Genomic DNA, 23,806 nt, shown 5'->3' on the forward strand with positions numbered 1-23,806 from the left:
ATAGTGTTTTTGTTGGGAATGATGAAAATGCTTTGGTATAAATAGTAGTGATGGTTATACAACCATCACACTATGTGAATGTATTTAATGCCAATGAATTATACACTTACATGTGGTTAAAGTGATAAATATTATGTCTTGTATATTTTACTACAACAAATTAATGGCATTTGGTCAAGTGACGGCCTATTTGGAAAACAATAACAAAATATATTCCACCATAATAAACTGCAATTGGTTCAAAGATTTAAATGCAAATATTGAAACATAAAAGTACTAGGAGAATATACTAGAGATTTTTTTTGGAGGAAGATTAGCCCTGAGCTAACTACTGCCAATCCTTCTCTTTTTGCTGAGGAAGACTGGCCCTGAGCTAACATCCATGCCCATCTTCCTCTACTTTATACGTGGGATGCCTACCACAGCATGGCTTTTGCCAAGCGATGCCATGTCCGCACCTGGGATCCGAACTGGTGAACCCTGGGCTGCCAAGAAGCGGAACTTGCGAACTTAACTGCTGCACCACCGGGCGAGCCCCATAGAGATTTTTTTAAACTTATATTTTTGGTGACAGAAAATGCCATTGCAGGTTAGATAGAAATCAATGGGTACATAAAAAAAGACTAATAAAGTTAACTGATAATGTTAACATGATTCATTAGATACCACTTCATACCCACTAGGATGACTATAATATGAAGGACAAATAATAAAAAGTGCTGGGGTTGGCCTGGTGGCATGGCGGTTAAGTATGCATGCTCCACTTACGTGGCCCAGGGTTCGCCAGTTTGGATCCCGATGCACTGCTTATCAAGCCATGCTGTGGCAGGCATCCCACATATAAAGTAGAGGAAGACGGGCACAGATGTTAGATCAGGGCCAATATTCCTCAGCAGAAAGAGGAGGATTGGATGTTAGCTCAGGGCTAATTGTCCTCCAAAAAAAAAAAGAAAGAAAGAAAGAAAGAAAGAAACAGAAAAAGAAAAAAATAATAAAAAGTGCTGGCAAGGATATGGAGACATTGGAATCTTCTTACACTGCTGTGAGGAATGTAAAATGGTGCAGTTGCTTTGGGAAATGGCCTGGTAATTCTTCAAAAGGTGACCATGCGTTCCAGCAATTCCCCTCCTAGGTATATATCCAAGAGAAATGAAATCATATGTCCATGAAAAATGTTGTACACAAATTTTCATAGCAGCATTATTCATAATAGCCAATAAGTGGAAACAACTAAAAGGTCCATCAACTGATAAATGGGTAAATAAAATGTGGTATATTCATACAATTGAATAATTTCAGCAATAAAACAAGGAAGTACATCTATTTTTTCTATTGTAAACAAGTCTGTGATGAACATCCCTGTAGTAAGTTTCTGTTGCTAAATCATACATTTTACCTATGTATTTTTATTTATTTCAGTCCACTTATAGTTTTGCCCTATTTCACCCAGCATGATCATCTGGGTGAATTCCGGAATACTGAGAACAGACCTTGAAAAAACCTGTGGATTGTGTAGATGTCTGTGGTTGCTGCTGCCTGGATCACTTTTCTGTTTTTCTATGTTTCCATCTACACTTTCAGTGCACTCCCTCTCTGTTGTTTTTCCTTTCTACAGTCATCTGATAGTTGACGGGATACCAGAGGATTGATAGACTTGCAGGTAGATTGGTTTGCACACCTTAGCTATTTTCTTAGGGCAAGTCCTAGAAGTAGAATTCTTGGTTCAAACAATTTAAATAACACTTAGTTATAAAAATATTACAGTGACCTTCTGTAATTGCAATGACTCTGTAACTGCCTTTATGGTGGCATAGTAACACTTATCTGGTGGTCAATTTGAGTACTTGAACAAGAAAGAGGAATACAGTTAAAGGGGCCGCCAGAGACTTCAGGGAAAATAGCTGTCAACATATCTTCAAATAACATAAATTCAAAAGTCTTGTATCCAAAATTTTGGTTTCAGCTGCAATATAAAAATAACTTGTAAGTCATCACTCCCAAACTTGCAACAAGAAAACGCTGAACAAACTGAAAATACATGACTTTTCTTGGACCCATAAGAGAACTAAGGTCATAGGGCAAACAGCTACCACAAAACCTGAAGAAACAGACAAATTCAGAGTCACAATTGAGATTTGCTCGATTGGAATAGAATCTATTGGAGCCATAAAATGATAGGAACACTTAAATATTAATTGTGATAAGTTGCTGTAGGCTGAGTGTGGACCAGCAGGGGAGTGAGAAATTCTGTGGGTCACAGTCTTACAGAGGCTTTCATGGATTTGACTTTCAGGAAAACCACTCACTTCTCATGACAAAGAGCCAAGAAATATCCCCTCATAGATATAGCAGAGGCAGGATAAGAGTAACCATTTTGAAATACACTCAGACCATTCTCCATAACAACTGCCTTCTCTCAATTAGAACCAGAGCGTTACTCCATCTGGAGAAAGGCATTTTTTCAATTCCAGCCCCATCTAGCATTCCTGTCTTGCCTTGAGAGAAACAAAAGGTAAGAAACACTTGTGAGGTCACAGACCACAGGAAAATACATGACTCTATCCCTCTCTAGACTTCCTGTCTTATCTAAAAGGGAGAAAAACTCAGAAGCACTTGTGAAAGTCACAAACTGGGGACAAAAGCTCACTGAAACACTGAGACCTAATAATAGAACCATAGAATGCTTCCTATTCCCCCCACACCTTTCAACCACATCAATAAGGCTCATGTATAATAACAGCAGATTAAAGATGAAGGAAGTGTACATCTCAGACCTTATTTAAGAAAAAGTCTCTACTCCTCATCCTAGGGTCCAGACTACTAGAATCGTGAAATTCTGGAGTGAGAAAGAAATTCAAAAAGGGTCACCTGCCTGGCAGCTCGATGCAGCAAGACACATAAATCATCCTAAATGGTTTTCTGCCTTTCCTATCATGTGTCCAAAGTTGAAAATTATATACTCTCTCATAATAATAATTTAATATTTTCCTCTCACACCATCACCAGGCAGTCTGTTTCTAACCCATCTCTTTCTTGCTGAAATATGGCAATTTATGATTTTATGGAGATAAAGTAGCTGCACTATATCTGGCTTATAATAACTCTCCTACTACTTACAGCCAATTGTTCTCCCCTCGGTTTTATTTTACTCCTGAAGAAAATCCTTTCTCTTTTAAATTCTATTCGTAGATCCTTCATATCACTTTAACCAAATATTTCAGGTCTTTTTAAACAACAGTTCCAGTTTCATTAGACCACCTTAAAAATGGAAGACCCATTAACATCCTGCTGACCTAATGTTCAATGGAATAAAGTTTGGGAAACATGGCTCTGTAGGGGATTAAGACATCCTCTACCCTCTGGGTTCTTCTGGCTGGTCTAAGAAGTCTAAGAATTCGATTGACAGGAGACAGAATAACAAGAGAAAATTAAACAAAGCTTTATAACATGTGCACATGGGAAAAACTCAGGAAAACTGAGCAACTCACCAAAATGGCAGAGGCTCTCATCTTAAATACCACCTTCAGCTACAGACAAAGGAGGATGGTGGGAGTAGTGGTTTGGGACTTCAAAGGGGAGGAAGGCAATTCACGTGGAAATGGAAAAGCAAATGTGTAGAAAATAGAACTTTGATGAGAGTAGGCTTAGCAAGGATCCTCCCAGTCTACCAGATACCCAGAGTTATCTATGGTGATGGCCTGTCCTGGGTAGAGACATTTATCTTAACTTTCTTTTAGGCAGTTAGGGGGAAGGTCAAAGTTTCTTTCAGAGTCTTTTGTTCTTAAAAATAATCAAGCCAAAGAGATATATTTTGAGGTGGCCAATTCTGATTCCTCACAGTTCCATGATGTTTGCACATTCCTTTTTAAATATTAGGATAAAAGCTAGATGTGATATCCTTGTAAGGGCATCATTTGTATCACAGCTTGAAGAAATATCAGTAGAAACTTCCAAAAGAGAATGCAAAGAGATAAAAAGAGTCAAAAATATTGAACGGAATACCCAGAAACTGTGGGACAGTTACAAAAGGTATAACATACATGTAATAGAAATACCAGAAAGAGAGAAAGGAGAGAAAGAAACAGAGGAAATATTTGAGGTATTAATGGCTGAGAATTTTCCAAAATTAATGACACACTCCAAACCACAGATCTAGGAAGCTCAGAGAATATGAAGTAGGATAAAAACCAGAAAATCTACACCTAGGCATATCATACTCAAGTGGCAGAATATCAAAGACAGAGAGAATATTGAAAAAAACCCAGAGAAACCAACCACATTACCTATAGAGTAGCAGGGGTAAGAATTATATCAGATTTCTCTTCAGAAACCATGCAAGTAAGAAGAGGGTAGATGAAATATTTAAAGTGTTGAAGAAAAAAACACCGACCTAAAATTCTGTATCCAGCAAAATTACTCTTCCAAAGTGAATGAGAAATAAAGGCATTCTCAGACAAATAAACATTGAGGGAATTTGTCTCCAATAGACCTGTGCTGTATGGAATGTTAATCAAAATTCTTCAGAGAGAAGGAAAATTATGTTGGTCAGAGACTCAGATCTACATGAAAAAAGGAATAGTATTAGAGAAGGAATAAATGAAGGTAAAATGAAATCTTTTTATTCTTAATTAATTTAACAGATAACAGATTGTTTAAAATAATAATATCAAAGTGTATGTCGTGATTACAGCTTATGGATAAGTAAAATGAATGACAGCAATGTTATAAGGGAGGAGAGGGTAGAATTGGAAATACTATGTTATAAAGTACTTGCACCACCTGTGAAGCAATATGGTATTCTTTGAAAGTGGATTTGGTTGCGTTGTAAATGTATGTTGCAAACTCTAGGGCAACCACAATAAAAAGTAAAAACAGAAGTATCATTGATATGCTAAAAGAAGAGAGAAAATGGTATCATATAAAATGTACAATTTAAAAGAGAGAAGGCAGAAAAAGAGAAAAAGAAAAAACACAAAGAAAAAGGGCAACATATAGAAAGCAGTAGCAAATATGGTAGATATTAATCCAACTATGTCAATGATCACTTTAGATGTCAATGATCTACATACACCAATCAAAAGAGAGAGACTGTCAGGGTGGATTAAAAAAATAAGATCCAGCTACATGAAGTCTACAGGAAATCCACTTTAAACATAAAGACACAGACAGGTTAAAAATAAAACGATGAAGAAAAAAATACTGTGCTAACATTAAACAAATGGACGCTGGAGTAGCTTTATTAAATTCAGATAAAGCAGAATTCAAAGTGTGGAACATTACCAGGATAAACAGGGGCATTACATAATGATAAGTGGCCCAATTCACAAAGAAGACATAACAATCCTCAATGCACCTAACAACAGAGTGCAGAAATACATGAGGGAAAGATTGATATAATTGCAAGGAAAAATAGACAAAACCACTATTAGTTGGCGGCTTCAACGCTCCTCTATCAGTAATTGACAAATTCATCAGGTACAAAATAAGTAAAAACAAACTTGAGCTGAACTGCACCATCAATCAACAGGATCTAATTAACATTTATAAAATACTTCATTCAAAATGGCAGAATGCCCATTCTCAAGCTCACATGGAACATTTACCAAGCTAGACCACATCCTGGGACATAAAACACACCTTAAAAAATTTAAAAGAATAGACATCAATCAAACTATGCTCTTACACCACAATAAAATTAAACTAGAGGGGCTGGCCCCGTGGCCGAGTGGTTAAGTTCGCGCGCTCCGCTGCAGGCGGCCCAGTGTTTCGTTGGTTCGAGTCCTGGGCGCGGACATGGCACTGCTCATCAAACCACGCTGAGGCAGCGTCCCACATGCCACAACTAGAAGGACCCACAACGAAGAATATACAACTATGTACTGGGGGGCTTTGGGGAGAAAAAGGAAAAAATAAAATCTTTAAAAAAAAAATTAAACTAGAAATCAATTACAAAGAAATAACTGGATAACCCTAAAATACTTGGAGATTAACCAACATGCTTCTAAATATCACATAGACCAAAGAACACTCAAAAGTAATTTTAAATATTCTGGAAAAAAATTATGAAAATATAATTTATTAAAGTTGTGTGATGCAGCAAATCAGTGCTTAAGGGAAATTTATAGCATCAAATGAATATATTAGAAAAGAGGAAAGATCTAAAATCAATAACTGAAGCTTCCACTTGACGCAACTAGAGAAAGAATAGCAATTTAAATCCAAAGCAAATAGAAGAAAAAGGATAACAAAAATTAGAGCAGAAATTAATGATATTGAAAACAGGAAATCAATAGGAACTCAATGAAACCAGAAGTTGGTTCTTTGAAAGATCAATAAAATTTATAAGCATCCAGGCAGGTTAACTAAGAAAAAAAGAGGTAAGACACAAATTGCTAATATGAGAAATACCCCTATGGGCATTAAAACGATAGTAAAAAAATAGTATGAACAACTTTGTCCAAAATATTGGTAACCTAGAAGAACTGCAACAACTTCTTGAAAGACACAATCTACCAAAACCAACAGGGATAAATAGATAATCTCCATAAACCTATAACTATTAGAGAAATTGAACCAATGCTCAACAACCTGCTGAGAGAGAACACCAGGTTCAGACAGGTTCACTGGTGAATTCTACCAAACATTTAAGGAAGAAATTATACCAATTTTATACAGTCTCTCAAAAAAAACAACAAAAGAAGAGGAAGGAATAATTTACCCCAAATTCTACCAGCATTACCCTAATACTAACACCAGGCAAATATATTACAAAAAGGGAAAACTGCAGATCAATATCTTTCATGCACATAGATGTAAAAATCCTCACAAAATATTAGCCAATAAAACCCAACAATGTATAAAAATTATACATGACAATCTAGTGGAATTTATTCCAAGTATGCAAGACTTCAACTTTTGAAAATCAATTCATGTAATCTATCACATCAAAGGGTAAAGAACAAAAATGATATGATCATATCAATAGAGCAGAAAAAGTGGCAAAATTCAACACCCATTCATGATAAAATCCATCAGAAAAAGAATTAAAAATACATTTGTTCACAGATGACATGACTGTTCTTGTAGAAAATCTCAAAGAATCAACAAAAAACCTTGAAACTAATAAGCAATTATAGCAATGTTGCAGAATATAAGGCTAATTTACAAAATTCAATTTTTTCATATATATCAGCAATGAAAAATTGGAATTTGAAATTAAAAACACAGTACCATTTCTATTAGCACCAAAATTGAAATATTTAGGTATAAATCTAACAAAATATATACAAGGTCTATATGAGGAAAACTATAAAACTCTGATGAAAGAAATCAAAGAAGATCTAAATAAATGGAGAGATATTCCATGTGCATGGATAGAAAGACTCAATATTGTCAAGAAGTCAGTCCTTCCCAACTTAATCTATAAATTCAATGCAATCCCAATCAAAATCCCTGCAACTTATTTTGTGGATATCAGTAAATTGATTCTAAAATTTATATGGAAAGGCAAAAGACATAGAATACCAACACAATTTTGAAGAAGAACAACGTCAGAGGACTGACATTACTCAATTTCAATATTTTCCATAAAGCTACAGTAATCCAGACAGTGTGGTATTGGCAAAAGAAAAGACAAGCAGATCAATTCAACAGAAGAGAGAGGCTAGAAATAGACCCATACAAATACAGTTGGTTGTTGACAAAGGAGCAATGGAGAAACGATAATCTTTTCAACAAATGCTGCTGGAACAACTGGTTATCTATATGCAAAAAAAAAGACAGAATCTAGACACATATCTTACATCTTTTACAAATATTAACTCAAAATGGATGATAGATTTAAATGTAAAAAGCAAAACTATAAAACTATAAAACTCATGGAAGAATACATAGTGAAATATCTGTGTAACTGTGGGTTTGGCAAGGACTTTATAGATACAACACCAAAAGGCGATCCATGAAAGAAAATATTGGTAAGTTGGAATTCATTGAAGATAAATCTCTGCAAAATACTCTGTTAATAGAATGAAAAGACAGGCCAGAAATTGAGAGGAAAAAATTTGCAAAACAGACATCTGATAGAAGACTGGTATCCAAAATATACAAGGAACTCAAAATTTAACAATAGGAAAACAACCCCATTAAAAAATGGGCAATGATTTGAAAAAAAAAAGCTGACCAAAAAAAAATACAGATGGAAAATAGCATATGAAAAGATGCTTAACATCATATGTCATTATGGAATTGCAAATTAAAACAACAGAAAAGAGCCAAGTTAAGCTACATGGACAAAAAAAGGTCTGTGTCCATGGTGATTGAGAGGGACAAGGAATAGATCATTTGAGCTGCACAGGCAAGGGATATGCCGGTGTAAAAGTTCATGTTCATGTATGTGGGAGGTGGGAGTGGGGTTGGAGCAGAGCTGGAGGTATGATGAAGCAGCACAGTTGTTTTGGTATCCCAGGCTTAATGAATGAAGGTTATTTGGTTCTGAAATTTAGATTTCAGGGGTAACTCAGGGTTACATAGGTGCTACTGGAGGCACTGGGGAGTGGAGCCATGGCTGTTGCGATCTGTTACACTGGAATCCATTTTAGGATGAAGCAAATACTGCTTAGCAGTCAGACAGATGTAGGTCAGCATCCTTTTAATCTTTCAATCATTTTTTTTGCTCCCTGACTTTAAAACTTAACCTTTCTGAGCTGGTTTCCTAACTGCTATGTGAAGGTAGTAATAGCATATTTTGGTAATAGTCCATACTGTCCAGTATTATCGTGAGCTGATACATATAAAGAGCTTAAAATTGGGCCTTTCTCGGTTCAATAAATGTTAATCAGTATAGTGCCTGTTCTGTAAATGAACTAACAATAAATTGTCCAACAGGTATTTCAAAGTCTCACAGTAAAATCTGTCAGCTATTGGTAAATCCACTCCTCTGTCAGTAAACATCTTGGAATCAAGATTCCACCACATCCAGAATTATCAGAGAAGCTTGTGCTGTATGATTTTGGATATATCTGTCAACTTTTAGGATGAGATTGAGTAAGAAAGAAACTACAAGTAAATGCAACCTCAAGAACAGAGATTTCTTTCTGTTCGTTTCTACTGGATCTCTAGCGCTTAGGACAAAGTAGGTGCTCATAACTGTTTGCTGAATGAATGAAAGGCACCGGAGACTTTAAGAAAGAGAAGGAACAGTTCAGGGAGGCAAAACATTCACACATACCCCCACAGATCCCAGCAGTGCTCAGACTCCCTTCTTCAAGCCTGGCATTCACCCAAGAGAGTACACTGTGAAATAAAGAAAAAAGAAGTCTACAATTCAGCTAAAGTTATTTAAACAGCACAGTAAAAGAGGCCTTCCTCTGAAAACTGACATCCATTGTCTCCACATACTATACAGAATCATCTCCAGATGGGTTTTTTTCCCCTGTCACCCAAATATTGCACAATTATAATAAATATCTAAAAACAAATAAAAGCTGATATGAGAATTCATGGTAAGAATATGATTCCCTTTTCATCCTGGAAAACATCAGTGATTTTAGCGAATAGGGACTTTCTCCAAGCAAGCCTCAAAGACCACTGCAAAAATCTCCCTTCTTTAGAAAACAGAGAGAAAAGGATTGCTGGACAGGGTGGTCATAGTGGTGAGAGATGAGCCCCAAAATTGATCCACCCAGGGGCTGAAGCCCCAGTAAATAAAGCCAAGGGGAATGGACTTTATGAGGATGGTGAGTGAATTTGGTCCTGGAGTTTGGAAATCTGAAAAAGGGTCTCACTGGTCTAAAATAAAGGTGATGGCAGGGCTTCATTCCTCCGAGGGGGTCTGGGAAGAATCTGTCTCCTTGCTTTTTCCAGCTTCTGGGGCTGCCCGCATTCCTTGGCCTCTGGCTTCCTTCCATCTTCAAAACCAGCAAGGGGCCTGTGGGCCTGTGAAGTCTTTATCATGCTGCTTCACTGTGACACTGATTATTCTGCCTGCCTCTTCCACATTTAAAGTACCCCTGCAATTGCGTTGGCCAGGAAAAGCAAGTGCATTCTTATTTTAAATTCAGCTCATTAGCACTCTTAATTCCATCTGCAAACTTCATTCTCCTTTGCCACCAAACGTCACATATTTACAGCTTCTGGACAACAGGACAATTACGTCTTTGGGGGACCTTTATTCAGCCTACCTCAGTGAGAGGGCCATTTACTTGGGTTTGAAAACGGGCAACAGTGTCAGCAGGTTTGTACTCATCCACAGTTGTGCTTAACCACCCTTGCTCTGTTTGCCACATGGAGCACAGAAAGGAGGGGCCCAAGACTAGAGGAAGCATGTAGGGGTGAGGGAAACAGGATTCAAGAACCACCAGGTTTCTGTCTTGGGGAAGTGGGTGCATGATGGGGCGTTCTCCAGGAATGATTGGGGAAACTACACAGGTGTGTAGGGCAGGTGGCTGAGATCCAAGCTGATTGTAAGCTCTGCCCCATTTCCACACTGCCAAAGATCAGGAGAGCTGGGATGTGACCGCCACAGAAGAATTGACAGAACAGTGGAAGAGAAGCCAGGCGCAGCCCTACCTGGTGCCTGACACGTGGCAGTGGGGCAACAGAGAAAGAGGCTTGTATGACCCGGTGCAGGGCCTGACAGGGAAAGACCTCTTTCTTGGGCAGCTGTGGGGACCGCGAAATGGTCCAGTGTGTTACCATTTCGAATGAGAAAGAAAGCAGTGTGGCAGAAAGAATGAGTGACTGTGGGCGCAGACCAGCGGTTTGTTCGCTGGAGTCAGAGGTCTAGGTGTGACTTCCTCTGCAAGAGGGACAGTGGTGAGGCCTCCATTGGACCCCCTCCCACCTCCCTCCTCTCTGCAGCCGCCAGAAGCAATGAAAGAACTTGGGAGGGGTCCCCAGAACCTCAGGGGCGGTCTGGCCTTAAATGGCCTCTCGCCTCCCCACCTGCGGTCCTCAGAGCCCCTCTCCCATCAGCGTCCCAGAAGGATGGCGGGCGCGAGGGGTGGGAGAGGTGGGCAGCCAGGGAGCAGTCTGCGGGTTCACACACACACACACACACACCCACTCCCACACCGCCAGACGGGCTGTTGGTATCCATCCGCTGCTCCCTGCGACGCGGCCCCTCCGGACCTCCCGATCCTGGCCCCCAGCGGCCCCCACCCGCCGGTCCCCTCTATTGTAGTGGCGGAAAGGAGGGGGTGGTCGCCACGTAGGTGGCCGCGGAGGTGTAGTGAGGCGGGCTGGCCTCCGCCCGCCCCTTGGCGGGAGCGCCTCCCGGCCCCGCCCCCTCTGGGTCGGAACTACGGTGGGCCTGGGAGGGGGCGTCGAGCCCGTTGGTGCCGTATCCCTCCGCCCCCCTTCCCGACACCCCTCGCCGCGAGCGGTTCGTGCCGCAGCCTGCGCAGCCCCTGCCCGTTTTGGTGCAGCGGCGCGGGGGGCGGGCCGCCTGTGTGCGAGTCGGCCGCACGGAGGGCGGTGGGCAGGCGCGCGAGGCGCTCGGAGAGGAGGGCAGGCCGGCGGCCTGGGCCTGAGTCGAGAGAGGCAAGTGGGGGTGTGGTGGGGGCGCGGGGGTGGCCCCGCCGTTACTCGGCGTGCAGCCCGCCCTCCAGCCGGCAGCCTGGCGAGGAGCCGCCGAGGCGGTCGGAGCCGGTCGCCGAGAGCGGTGCGCAGCGGGCCAGCGCCGGGAGAGCCGTGGTGCTGCGGCGGCGGCGAGTGGCGCGGGCCGGGGCGCGGGGGCGCGGGGGCGCCGGAGCGCCGGAGAGGCTGCCGAGAGGCTCCCGGGGCTCCTCTGGAGGCGCCTCCCGCCCGCGCCCCGCAGCCGGCTTCCCGGCGCCGCGCCCCGCCCTCGGCGGTGTCTGTGCGGGGAGAGGGCTGGGGGGCTGCTGCGGGCGAACGGCGGGGCGGGGGCGGGGGGCGCGGGGAGGCCGCGGGGCCAGGGCGGGGGGCGCGCGAGCTCGGCGCCGGGTCGGCGGGAGCGGGCCAGTGGCGCTGGGTCCTCCGGGCCCGGATCGTGGAAAGGGGCCGTGGGGCCCCGCGTCCGGGGTGCTGTCGCTTCCCACAGGCGCCTCGTTAATGCCGAAGTCTCCTGTCTGCGCGGTAGGTCTGGCGACTTGAGGCTTCAGGGTGCATCTCTAGCGGAGAGGCTTGCGACAAAGCAGGAGCAGGAAAATAGCCTGGATTTGTGAAGGTGTGTGGGGATGGGACGGTGGGCAGACGCCATTGACTGGAGACCCGAATGGGGGTGGGCTGACTGCGACCAGAGCAGGTCAGGCATCCAGGAATACCTCCTAGAAGTTCTCTCTCTACCAGATTTCTAGGCACTTCCTTTGCCTTTCTACATTATTTGCATCCAAAATTGTAGGCAGGAAAAGATGGGCTTGGAGATGACAGTCAGACAGAAGTCATAATTACAAGTACCATTGCACAACCTGTTTTCTAGAATATGCGGGCGCCATTCCCCCAATTTATGCTGCGCATGCAAAGGGACGTGGTGCACCTAGTGGTGAATCAACGGAATTGGAGAGTGAGCAATGGGAAGAGTGTGACGTCAAGAGAAGATGTCATTTTCTAGAACCCTGAAACAGAGGGCCTAAATAAAACGACAATATTCTACCAAGAGGACTGTAAATGTTGAACGACAAATAACTTGTGGATTCCCATGCTTGGTGTTGGTCCATCCACCAAGCACTCAGTTGCTACCATGGTCTCCTGACTGCCTTACCTTTTTGTCTGTTTGTCCGTAGGCCTTTTTCAAGGCTGGTCACTTCTGCAGGAAAGGAAAGGAAGAAGACACTGGCTCAAATTTCTGAAGGTTGGTGTGAAGAGGGGCAATGCAGGGGACAGCTATGGAGTAAGATCGTGGCAGGTGCCTTTGATTCTCTTGCTGTGTGCTAGATTTGCACAATGCTGCAGCATCCCTTGTCCATTTCCTGCAGGAGGTATTAGGAATATTGGGGTGGGTGTGGATTGGGCTGTGAATGTGAGCAGAAGACTTGAGAGCAGGGACCAGGATACAGGAAACATTAGACAAATTGGACCCTTAAACCGAAAGGGAGATGTTTACAAACGTTAGGGGTCAGGGTGTCTGTGTGTCAACCAAGTATTCAATCTCCATTTTTTCCTGTGTGTTTACGTGTCTGTAGGGTGGCCTGCTGTCTGCTATAGGGCTTAATATCACTGGAACAAGGCAAGGAGGGGGAATTGCCCCACATCAGTGCAGGTTGGTATGAGAGTGGGTACACCTTTAGGCCAGGAGTGGAGGCCAACACAGGCCCCGGAGTGATTAGGCTCTAGTCTGGAGGTTCTCAGCCTCTCCCATTGCCAATACACTTTCTCTCCAACCTTACACCTGTTTTGTAGCAGGCAATACTGTGGCATCTCTAGGGGTGAAGGGTGTAGGCCAAATAAGGCTGACAGAAAAACTTTGTTATAGTCTGACTGTCTCACCAAGCATTCAAGGTCCAGTCTCTGAGTCTCTGCATGGAGTGACACAATTGGAAGAGACTCAAAGTCTCATGTCATTCTGTCTCCCCAGATCCACCTCCAGTGGCAGCTCTGGTGGTGTTGGAATTGCTGCTGACTACCGTCCTCCAGAGGTCTGCACCCACCTGGGAACCATCCGTCCTCCCCCAGCTTGGTTGTGCTTCTGCTGCACTGTCTGTAATATTGGCTGAGGCTGGGCTTGAGGAGGAGGCTGGTTGACGGCTGGACTGGCTTGACTCTAACTCATTTCCTACTGTATCATCTCCTGAATCGCTGAAGGATCAGAGTGTGAAGATACAAAACTCACAGATCTGTGGTAGAGGCTGAGACTGGGGTAGGAGTATTTAACTGAGCCTTCTCTGTAACTTGTACTATGACTGGGGCCGAGATTGAGCCTGGTGCCCAGGCCAAGCCTGGAAAGAAGGCTGGAGAAGAGGTTGGGGGTGGGCCTGAGAGAGAGAATGAAGTCCCGCTGGTGGTCAGACCCAAAGTTAGGACCCAGGCCCAGGTGATGCCTGGGGCCAGGCCCAAAACTGAGTCCAAGGTTATGTCTGGGGCCAGGCCCAAAACTGAGTCCCAGGCGGTGGCTGGGGCTAGGCCCAAAACTGATTGCCAGGCAATGGCTGGGGCCAGACCCAAAACTGAGTCCCAGACAGTGGCTGGGGCCAGGCCCAAAACTGATTGCCAGGCAATGGCTGGGGCCAGACCCAGAACTGAGTCCCAGGCAATGGCTGGAGCAAGGCCCAAAACTGAGGCCAGGGCAGTAGGCGGGGCACGTCCTAAGACTGAGGCCAAGGCAGTCCCTGGGTCAAGGCCCAAGGATGAAGCCCAGGCGTGGGCCCAGACTGAGTTTGTGGCTGAGGCAATGTCACAAGCAGAAGGCATGTCCCAGACCCATGCTGTAGCTTGGCCACTGGTTGGTACTGAGTCTGGGTCAGTAGTTAAACCTATGGCCCTGTCTGTGGACAGGGAGCTGGTCAATGTGGACAGTGAGACTTTTCCTGGCTCCCAGGTTCAGACAGGAATCCAACCCTGGTTTGCATCAGGGGAAGAAACTAATATGGGGTCTTGGTGCTATCCAAGGCCCAGGGCTAGAGAGGAGGCCTCTAATGAGTCTGGATTCTGGTCAGCAGATGAAACATCTACGATGTCTTCTTTCTGGGCTGGAGAAGAGGCCAGTATCAGATCATGGCCCAGAGAAGAGGCTAATACCAGGTCCAGGCACAGGGCTAAACATCAGCCTAACCCCAGGTCCAGGCCCAGGTCCAAGCAAGATCCCTATATTGATTCCTGGTCTGGATCTGAGGAGGAGTCTGGCAACCCCTTCTGCTTGTGGGCTGGAGAAAATACCAGTAACTTGTTCAGGCCCAGAGTCAGGGATGAGGCAAATATCAGGTCCAAGCTCAGGACAAAGAGAGAGGACTTCTTTGAATCTGAGTCTGAAGACGAGTACTATAAGGAGTCCTGGTTTTTGCCTGGAGAAGAGGCCAGTAGTAGATTCAGGCCCAGAGACAAGGAGGAGCCTCATACTGTCTTAAAGCCCCGGGTCCAGAAAGATGTTAATAACAGTGATAAGGTCAAACAAGAGCCCAGGTTTGAGGAGGAAGTCATTATTGGGTCCTGGTTCTGGGCAGAGAAAGAGGCCGGTATGGAAGCTGGGGCTTCGGCCATCTGTGAATCCAGGCCAGGGGCTGAGGAGGGGGCCATTGGCGGATCCTTGTTCTGGACTGAGGAAAAGTCCAGTTTAGGGGCTGTGGCCAGAGAAGAGGCCAGGCCAGAGTCTGAAGAAGAGGCCATATTTGGGTCCTGGTTTTGGGACAGGGATGAGGCCTGCTTTGACCTAAATCCCAGTCCTGTGTACAGGGCTAATTCCAGGTTCAGAGATTCAGTTGAGGAGGAAGTTAATGTATCATCCAGACCCCAAACCTGGGAAGAGGTCACTGTTGAATTCAAACCTGGTCCTTGTCATGTGGTTGGCTTCCCATCTCCAAGCTCCTTTAGAATTTCTGATGAAGCAGCATCTGTATTCTCTGAAATGTTTGAGGGAAAGCCCAAGAATGTGGAACTTACCCCAGAAGGGGAAGAGCAGGAGTCTCTGCTTCAGTCTGATCAGCCTGAGTCTGAGTTCCCATTTCAGTATGATCCGTCCTACCGGTCAGTCAGGGAAATTCGGGAGCATCTTAGGGCCAGGGAGAGTGCAGAGCCTGAGACTTGGTCCTGCAGCTGCATACAGTGTGAGCTTAAAATTGGTACTGCAGAGTTTGAAGAACTCCTTCTATTAATGGACAAAATTCGAGATCCTTTTATTCATGAAATATCTAAAATTGCAATGGGTATGAGAAGTGCTTCTCAATTTACCCGAGATTTCATTCGGGATTCAGGTGTTGTCTCGCTTATTGAAACCTTGCTCAATTATCCCTCGTCCCGAGTTAGGACAAGTTTTTTGGAAAATATGATTCACATGGCTCCACCTTATCCAAATCTAAACATGATTGAGACGTTTGTATGTCAAGTGTGTGAGGAGACCCTTGCTCATAGCGTGGGTTCCCCTGAGCAGCTGCTTGGATTAAAGATGCTTAGACACCTCACTTCAACTACTGACTACCACACGCTGGTTGCCAATTATATGTCTGGGTTTCTCTCCTTACTAACCACAGGCAATGCAAGAACAAAGTTTCACGTTCTGAAAATGCTATTGAATTTGTCTGGAAATGCTATGGTGGCAAAAAAACTATTCAGTGCCAAAGCTCTATCGATATTTGTGGCTCTCTTTAACGTAGAAGAGACAAATGATAATATTCAAATTGTTATTAAAATGTTTCAGAATATCAGTAATATTATAAAAAATGGAACAATGGCTTTAATTGATGATGATTTCAGTCTTGAGCCGCTTATTTCTGCATTCCATGAATTTGAGAAGTTAGCTAAGGAACTACAAGTCCAAATAGACAATCAGAAAGATCCTGAGGTGGGACAACAAAGCTAATGTGATTAACCACCTGCCTCTGATCAGCCTTATGTTCCCAAAGAACCCTGAGTAGTGTTTTGGTCTTCACAGTCTGGTTTTATGTGTAACAGATTTTTAATTCTGATGTTAACTTTGTCCAGTCCTTGCTTCGAGCTGGATTATTTCGTGGATGCCAAATGAATATTAAAGCTGAAAACACATTTGTTGATATTTGTCTTGCTGTCCAGATTGCAGTATTTTTTCAGTATTGAGCTTCCGATGAACTGAGTCGCCTATGTAAGCTATCCTGCTCTTCGTTGTTTAAACATATGGTTCTCTATTCGAGTCTGTGTTTTCAATAAAGTTCTATGTGAAAACTGGCAGAAGTGACACTTATTCAGTTTAAAATACAGGTGGAGATACATTGTGCATATTTACAAACATAATGAATAGTATAAAAAAATACCCTCATTGGAAAACCCCATTCCTGAAGCTTAAGAAGGAAGAGATTACTGTGGGCTACAGTACTTGAGGAATGATTCAGAGAAAAGGAACCCACTTAAATTGGTCACTGAAGGGTAAGATAAGACAAACAGTCATTCCTGGAGGTGAGCAGTGGTGGTGAGAAGAAAGGGTGTAATTGGAAAATCTGTTCTAGTAGTATGGATCTACCCTGTCTGCCTGAAATAGGTGAGACAAGTTTAATGAGGGATGCAGTTGGAACGAGGCCAGTTTGGAGAGCTAAGTCTGCATATCTGCACATTTTACAACTCCTAGTGCAGGTGTTGCTTCAGTGCCACCTAATGAGTGAAAGAGTAAAATAGCACACCAGTTAAATGGAGTCAGGAATAAGATTTCCGTTGTGATCCTAGTCCAAGGAAATACCATGCAGCTATTAAAAATAATCTATTTATTGGCATGAAATGATCCTGATGCCTTTATATTTGGTGAAATAGGGAAGAATGTGACATCATCTATGGAAAACTAGATCCCATTTTAAAAACTTATGTGTAAATAGACACAATTTCTATGCCATTACAATATGACTTTCTAAGAAACTTTATATATTCCATAGTCTGGAATAAAATATACCGTGCTAAAAAAATTTTCAGAGACAGGCGTTGGGGAGATAAAAATAAGAAAGGAGTTTTCTTTTTGTGAGGAAGATTGGCCCAGAGCTAACATCTCTTCCCATCTTCCTCTTTTTGCTTGAGGAAGATTGTCTCCAAACTAACATCTGTGTCAAGCTTCCTCTATTTTGTCTGGGACGCTGCCACAGCTTGGCTTGCCGTGCTAGGTCCCTGCCTGGGATCCAAACCTGTGAACCCCAGGCTGCTGAAGCACAGCGTGAACTTAACCACTATGCCACTGGGCCTGCCCCCAGGATTTTTTCTTTTAATATGCTTACATCTAGTGCCTCAGGTTATAGGTGGACATGTTGGAAAGGATACAGTTATATAAATGAATAAAATAATGTGTTAAAAAGAATTTTTAGAGATAAAATCATTTAGAAAAGTTGGAAAAGAATGAGACCAGAAAGATTAGCTTCTTAGATGAAAGGTTTTAACGAAAAAAAAATTACCAAGGATGCTGAGTTTTATTTTAGTCTCTTGATTGTACAAAGATGGAAACTTATTTACATAACTATTACATTTAAAAAGTCATATTTCCCTTTGAAGAGACGACAAAGTTCTAGAAGTAGTGGTGATGGTTGCACAATATTGCCAATTTACTTAATGCCCCTGAATTGTACACTTTAAAATGGTAAGTTTTATGTGTATTTTCCACCATAATAAGTAAAAAGATCATACCACATCTTCAGACAGAATTGTAGCGGTCAGAGAGAGAGTTGGTTTGGAAAGGGAATCAAGACTTGTGGGAAATATCATGTTTTATTATGCCTGTCAGACATGGTGAAACTGTTATTTGTTTTGTCTGAGGATGCTGTTAATTTTTGAAAAGGTAGAACTATGGCTTGTAAATTAGAAATGAATATGTGAAAGTTTTTTTCAACACAAACAACTGCTGAGATTATAAAATGATTGAAGGAGATACATATGTATGCAATACACAATATAATCAGACGAAATATGTATGTTACATCTCATATACATATAAAATTAATAAATGTTATTAATGATAAAATTAATAAGTGAATCATTTCCATATCCATTGGACAAAATATCTACAAGTTAGCTTCTCAGGGTTGAAAACTTGATCAATAGAGAGGGAAGCCCAGCAATGCACTGAAATAATATGCAATAATCTAGGTGGTCTTTATCCAGGTTTTGTATAGTTTTTCTGACAGTGCAACATGCTCTATTTTCCTACCTGGTTCTAGTAGTCAAGGTTTATGGAAGTAGGGCAAAGTGGCACTTTTGCCGCCTCCTTTCACAGAGGGCAAGTGTTAACAGGGATCATCCTGGTGGTAGAAATTGGAGTTTGAATGTTTGGTTTGCCTGTCAATATTTTTCGAGACAGAGCGTGTGTGTGTTTGTGTGTCCCAAGTTTATACAGGATATTAAAAGTCAGTTGTCTCCAAACTCCTCATGGAGTGTTCCTCGCCAGCCCTGTGCTCCTGCAGAGCAAGGCCTAGGGCTAGAAGCTTTGGCTCCAAATCCAGCCTGCCTTCCAGCTCTCTGTCTTCACTGTGGTCAGGAGCTTCAGGTTCTTCTAGCAGGCAGCTCAACCCCAGCGGCAGAAGATTCTGCTGTCCCGCGCTGCAGGGCTGCAGCACCCAAGCTGAGCGCTGGGTCATGTGGGGCTGACGGCGGGTCATGTGACCACGCCCTCACTTGGGCGAGCAGAGAGGTGCGTTGCTTGGAAAAGGGAGAGGAAGGACACACACCTGACGACTGGCCAACTGCCATGGGAGGAGTGGTAGGATGTTGTGGTGGATGGGTGCGTCTGTGTGCTGCACTAGGCTGAAAACTAATGTCTCAGTCCACCAGAATTAGGGCATCTGTTAGTAGAGGAAACAATCCCTCAGCCCATTGCGAGCGTCTTAGCCAGGGTCTGCCTTTTGTCCAGGAGCTCAAGAGGCAGGAAGTCTGCGGGAGGCATCCGTGGAGAGAAGCAGCGGCCACTGTTGGAGGAGGTGGGTGCGAGGCCCAGAAATGGCATCCGTGGGAGGTAGGGGCTGAGACCAGATCCGGGTGCAGGAGGTGCCTGGGACCCTCCTGCTCCCTCCTGCCTTCTGAACACCCTTTCCCCCACCGCCAGGCTACCAGGTCAGCACTGTGTGACTGTTTTTCTTTGTGTGGGTGGGAGAGGTGGACACCTGGAGGGAGTTGGCTTCAGGGGAGCCCAGAGAGAGGAGACGGTGAAGTGACAATTCGTGAACACCCAATTCGAGTACGCCCATGGCGCTGGCTCTGGAAAGGCAGGGATGGGGACAGAAGGGATCTGTGAGCTACACTACTGCTCCGTTCCTCCCACTTTGTTGGCCCTCACTCTTGTCTGTCTTCCAGACAGTGGGGATGGCTGAGCTCCATGTTGTGGACCAGTTGGGGGTGAGGGGGGTGATGAGAGGGGAACAAGACTAACTTACTCCAGGGCTCCAGCTGCCTGGAGATGCAAGAGAGGAATGAACCTCAGTCTGTCCAGCTGTAGGGAGGGAAAGAGGCGACAGATTCAGGAGGAGGGAACCTAGATGCTTTGGGCCCTTCACATAAGATTTGTCATTGGATCCTGGGAAGCTTCTCAACTCCCAAGAGGATTCCTGGATTTTATCCCAGGCAGCAGCTCCCTTCCTTCTAGGAACACAAAAGTTCCTACTCCTTCTGAGGCTCCCTCCCCCTGCTGTCCTAGCCTCAGAGGAAGGTCTTTCTGGGAACCACCTACAGAAACTGCTTTATGGATGGTTTCACATTTTCCCCTCTGCAGACACTTTGCTGTCTCCCTTGTGTTTTGCTCTCTGCTTACTTCTTAGGAATTGTTCCTTTGCTCTTGTCGGGGTGGAGAAAATCCTCTTTCTACTGTTCTTGTGTTCTTATGGCTGGACTAACAATAAAACTGACACAAGACTAAATTGACAGGAGAAAACCCGTTTAATACGTACATATTAGAGATCATAGAAAAATGATGCTTGGAGAGTGAACACAGCAGGCAGTATACATCTTTTACACAAAGAAACAAATTTGTGAGGAATGACAGGACAAAGAAGCTTAGATATGAGGAATGTAAGTAGTGAGGAATTTCAGCAGAGTTTAGGCTTTATGTAGTAAATTTGCAAAGTTTGTTGACGCAGGCTTCTCCGCCCAGAGTTCCCTCGCTCAGGAGATGAGGATTCAGGGAGAGCGTCTTTCACAGGGGAGATGTATTTACTGCTTCCAGGGGGAACAGAGACAGGAGGGTCAGAAAGCACTTTTTGCTTCTCAAGTAACTTTAATTCAAAATAATCAATATGCTATTGTGGGATATTTTGGGGTGGCCTGCCCTGGGCCCTAACAGTCTCATCCTAGGTAGCAGCCCTTGCTATGTCCTTGGCCTCTTTCTAACTGAAAATTCCTCCCTCATGTATCCACTGGATACCAATGCAGTTTAGGAAAGTGTCACTAAGATGTAATGAATTTTCCTAAGCCCACTCATGTCCTTATTTTTATACCTAGTATAGAGTTGAAACTATGCTGAAATACTACCTCAGGCCCTCCTGTTTACATTTAAAAGCTAGGATTGAGCAGTGGGCAAATTACAGATGTTGAGGCCTAGGACTGCCTCTTCTCTCTTACCTGCTGCCTCTTTTATTATTTTCTTCCCTCCACTCTCCAGAATTCTGGTAATATAAGTATTGGGACCAATGTTCAGGTTATGGAATTTCCCCTCAAGCTCTGTTGTCTCTTGTCTGTGTCTGTTTTTAGAGTTTGCCAAAAGAGAATACCTCAAACATGGTGTGGTATGAGAAAAAATATATCTAACCTTTGTCCTGGGTTCCTGGCACAGAGCTTCAAAAGGCCTTGTAATTTCCTGAGTGATAGGCGTGTTTTTGTTATGCTAATGAACTGACTTATGGTGGGCCCCTAGATAGCTTCAGGATGTGGGCCAGTCACCAGAAGGACCAACCATATGATTAGAGTTGGAACCTTAGGCCAACCCTGAACTCCAAAGAGGGGAGGAGGGCTGGATTTGGTGTTTAATCACATGGCCAGTGATTTAATCAATCATGCCTAGGTAGTGAAATCCCAGTGAAAACTCGGGCTCAGTGGAGCTTCCTGGTTGGTAAACACACTGATAGCCAGGGAGGGTGATGTGACCTGAATCCTTGGGACGAGGGCATGGAACCTGTGTGTCTAAGACCCTCCCAGACCTTGTCCTATGTATATCCTTTATAATAAATCTATAATTCTAAGTATAGCACTTTTAGTGAGTGCTTCTAGTAAATTCTCAAACTTGAGGGGGTCATGGGAACCTCTGAATTTATAACTGTTCAGTCAGAAGTCTGGTTGGCCACCCAAGAGTCCTAACTGGCATCTGATCTGAAGTGGGGGCAGTTTTGTTGGGGACCGCACACTTAAACCTGTGGAGTCTGATGCTTAACTCTAGGTAGTTGGTGTCAAAGAATTTATGTCAGAACAATGGTGTCACGCATCCCTATTTTTAGCAGCCACCCCTAGATTAAAGTCTGTAAACCTACCTCTGATCCTATGCGTCATACGTGAACAAGTTAAAATGAAGGAGGCAGAGCCCACCAATGTATTATGGGTGAAAAAAGCGGCATCTGTTTTTGTGGCATGCATTTGCAATTTAGATGATTTTTAAAGTTCTTTATAACTCTTTTTTCTTATCAGAGCTTCCTCAGCCTAGAATTCCTCTTGGGAGTACTGCGTTTATATTTGTGGAACTTCACACTGTGGCCTGACCAGATACCTCTTAAGTCCCAGGTGCATCCTGAAGCAGATACTTAACCAATTCATGCCTGTGGATTTTTTCAATCTCAGCCAAAGGGCAGGGTAAGGGGGGGGGGGGAGGGGCGGGCGGGGGTGTGTTTTGTCTAAGCATGAAGATGATTATCCCTTTTTGATCACTCCTTGGGTAGGACTTGTAGGGGCCAGGATCATCCCTCAGTTCTTCCTGGCATGTAAAGTAAAAATCTCATCACTCATATGGCCCTTTTGTTTCTGACCCTTTTCTGGATATATATTATGGGCTATCTCGTAATAAATAGAATGGTCTGTTCAGATGTCACTTGACTTAAAATGTTGCTGCCTGGGAATAAAATTAGAGTGGATTTGTCATCTGTCCAGTCATGAATGAAAGAAAGGTATCTTCTTATGGCACAGCTGGAATATTAGCACCCACTGACCCTCTACTCTGCCCTCAATTTCAAAAGAGCAACCTCCAATGGGGTCTCATCTATACAGTACTATCAGGTTCCCTATGGGGGGTTTCAAGGCCCTGCACCCTTCTATACAATTCCACCGTTCAATCTCCATCTCCCAACACATTCTTCTAAGCCAGGGCCAGAACTAGAATGAGATCAGGATACAGTTTAAGGAATCACTCACTCTCAGGTGCCTCACCCTAGTCCAGGCCCTGCTTCACTTGCCTGCACTCAAGCCACATTGGACTGCCTGCTATTTCCCACCCCAACTATACTCTGTGTGTTACTACTTCTGTGACTTACCCCAGGCTGTTCCCTCAGTCTTCAGTGCTCTCACAATCCTTTCTGTGCCTATGGGAAATATATTCATCCTTTTAGGCTCAGCTTAAATGCTAGGGCCTATTTGAATTCTTTCTGATACTCGTACTGTTACTCTTTTCCTCTTGGTAGGAAGTAATTCTTCCATCCTGTGTACTTACATAGTATTTTTTTTTTGAGGAAGATTAGCCCTGAGCTAACTACTGTCAATCCTCCTCTGTTTGCTCAGGAAGACTGGCCCTGAGCTAACATCCATGCCCATCTTCTGTTACTTTATATGTGGGACGCCTGCCACAGCATGGCTTGCCAAGTGGTGCCATGTCCGCACCCAGGATCCGAACTGGCGAACCCTGGGCTGCCGAAGTGGAACGTGTGCACTTAACTGCTGCGCCACCAGACTGGCCTCTTACATAGTACTTTATTTGCCCCTATTTTAGCATTTGTTTCTTTATGCCTTGTACTGGAGTCTTTTTTTATGAATAAGAAATAGTGTGAGGGACAGGTAGCACAGAAGAAGAAACTTAGACTCTGAAAGTGTGAATCAAACACCAGTCTGTTTTCTGCAAGACTTGAGCCTTTTACTACTTATAATAGTAATTATTGTTAATATTAAGATTTATTGAGTGCTTTGTATGTGCCAGATACTCTTCTAAGGGTTCTAAATATTAACTTATTTAATCTTCAAAACAAACGTATGGAGTAGGTGCTGTTGTTATCTCCGTTCTACATATGAGGAAGCTGAG

General features: G+C 43.6%; 1 protein-coding gene and 1 long non-coding RNA gene across 6 annotated transcripts; both read left to right on the forward strand.

Annotated features, from left to right (window-relative positions):
- Positions 1–11,059: 11,059 nt before the first annotated feature.
- GPRASP2 (G protein-coupled receptor associated sorting protein 2) lies at positions 11,060–16,809 on the forward strand. 5 transcript variants are annotated; one of them, XM_070258267.1, is made up of 5 exons: positions 11,060–11,538; positions 12,098–12,184; positions 12,741–12,808; positions 13,140–13,216; positions 13,532–16,809. In XM_070258267.1, exon 5 carries the CDS (start codon positions 13,853–13,855, stop codon positions 16,463–16,465), a length of 2,613 nt encoding a protein of 870 aa, XP_070114368.1. In that variant the 5' UTR covers positions 11,060–11,538; positions 12,098–12,184; positions 12,741–12,808; positions 13,140–13,216; positions 13,532–13,852; the 3' UTR covers positions 16,466–16,809. The 5 variants fall into 5 exon arrangements, with proteins under 5 accessions (XP_070114368.1, XP_070114369.1, XP_070114370.1 ...); XM_023633616.2 differs by having other exon boundaries at positions 11,534–11,659; XM_070258268.1 differs by lacking the exon at positions 13,140–13,216 and having other exon boundaries at positions 11,227–11,538.
- A 2,397-nt stretch (positions 16,810–19,206) lies between these two features.
- Positions 19,207–22,657, forward strand: LOC138921968 (uncharacterized). The gene is made up of 3 exons (XR_011435021.1): positions 19,207–19,306; positions 19,457–19,523; positions 22,213–22,657. It is a non-coding gene; the product is annotated as an uncharacterized lncRNA (long non-coding RNA).
- Positions 22,658–23,806: the final 1,149 nt, after the last annotated feature.

The sequence above is a fragment of the Equus caballus genome, chromosome X (assembly GCF_041296265.1).
Source record: "Equus caballus isolate H_3958 breed thoroughbred chromosome X, TB-T2T, whole genome shotgun sequence".
In the NCBI taxonomy this organism is placed as follows: Eukaryota; Metazoa; Chordata; class Mammalia; order Perissodactyla; family Equidae; genus Equus; species Equus caballus.

What these genes read in the sequence shown, in the direction of transcription:
- GPRASP2 (XM_070258267.1), top strand. Translation starts at nt 13,853, where the DNA reads ATGACTGGGGCCGAGATTGAGCCTGGTGCCCAGGCCAAGCCTGGAAAG.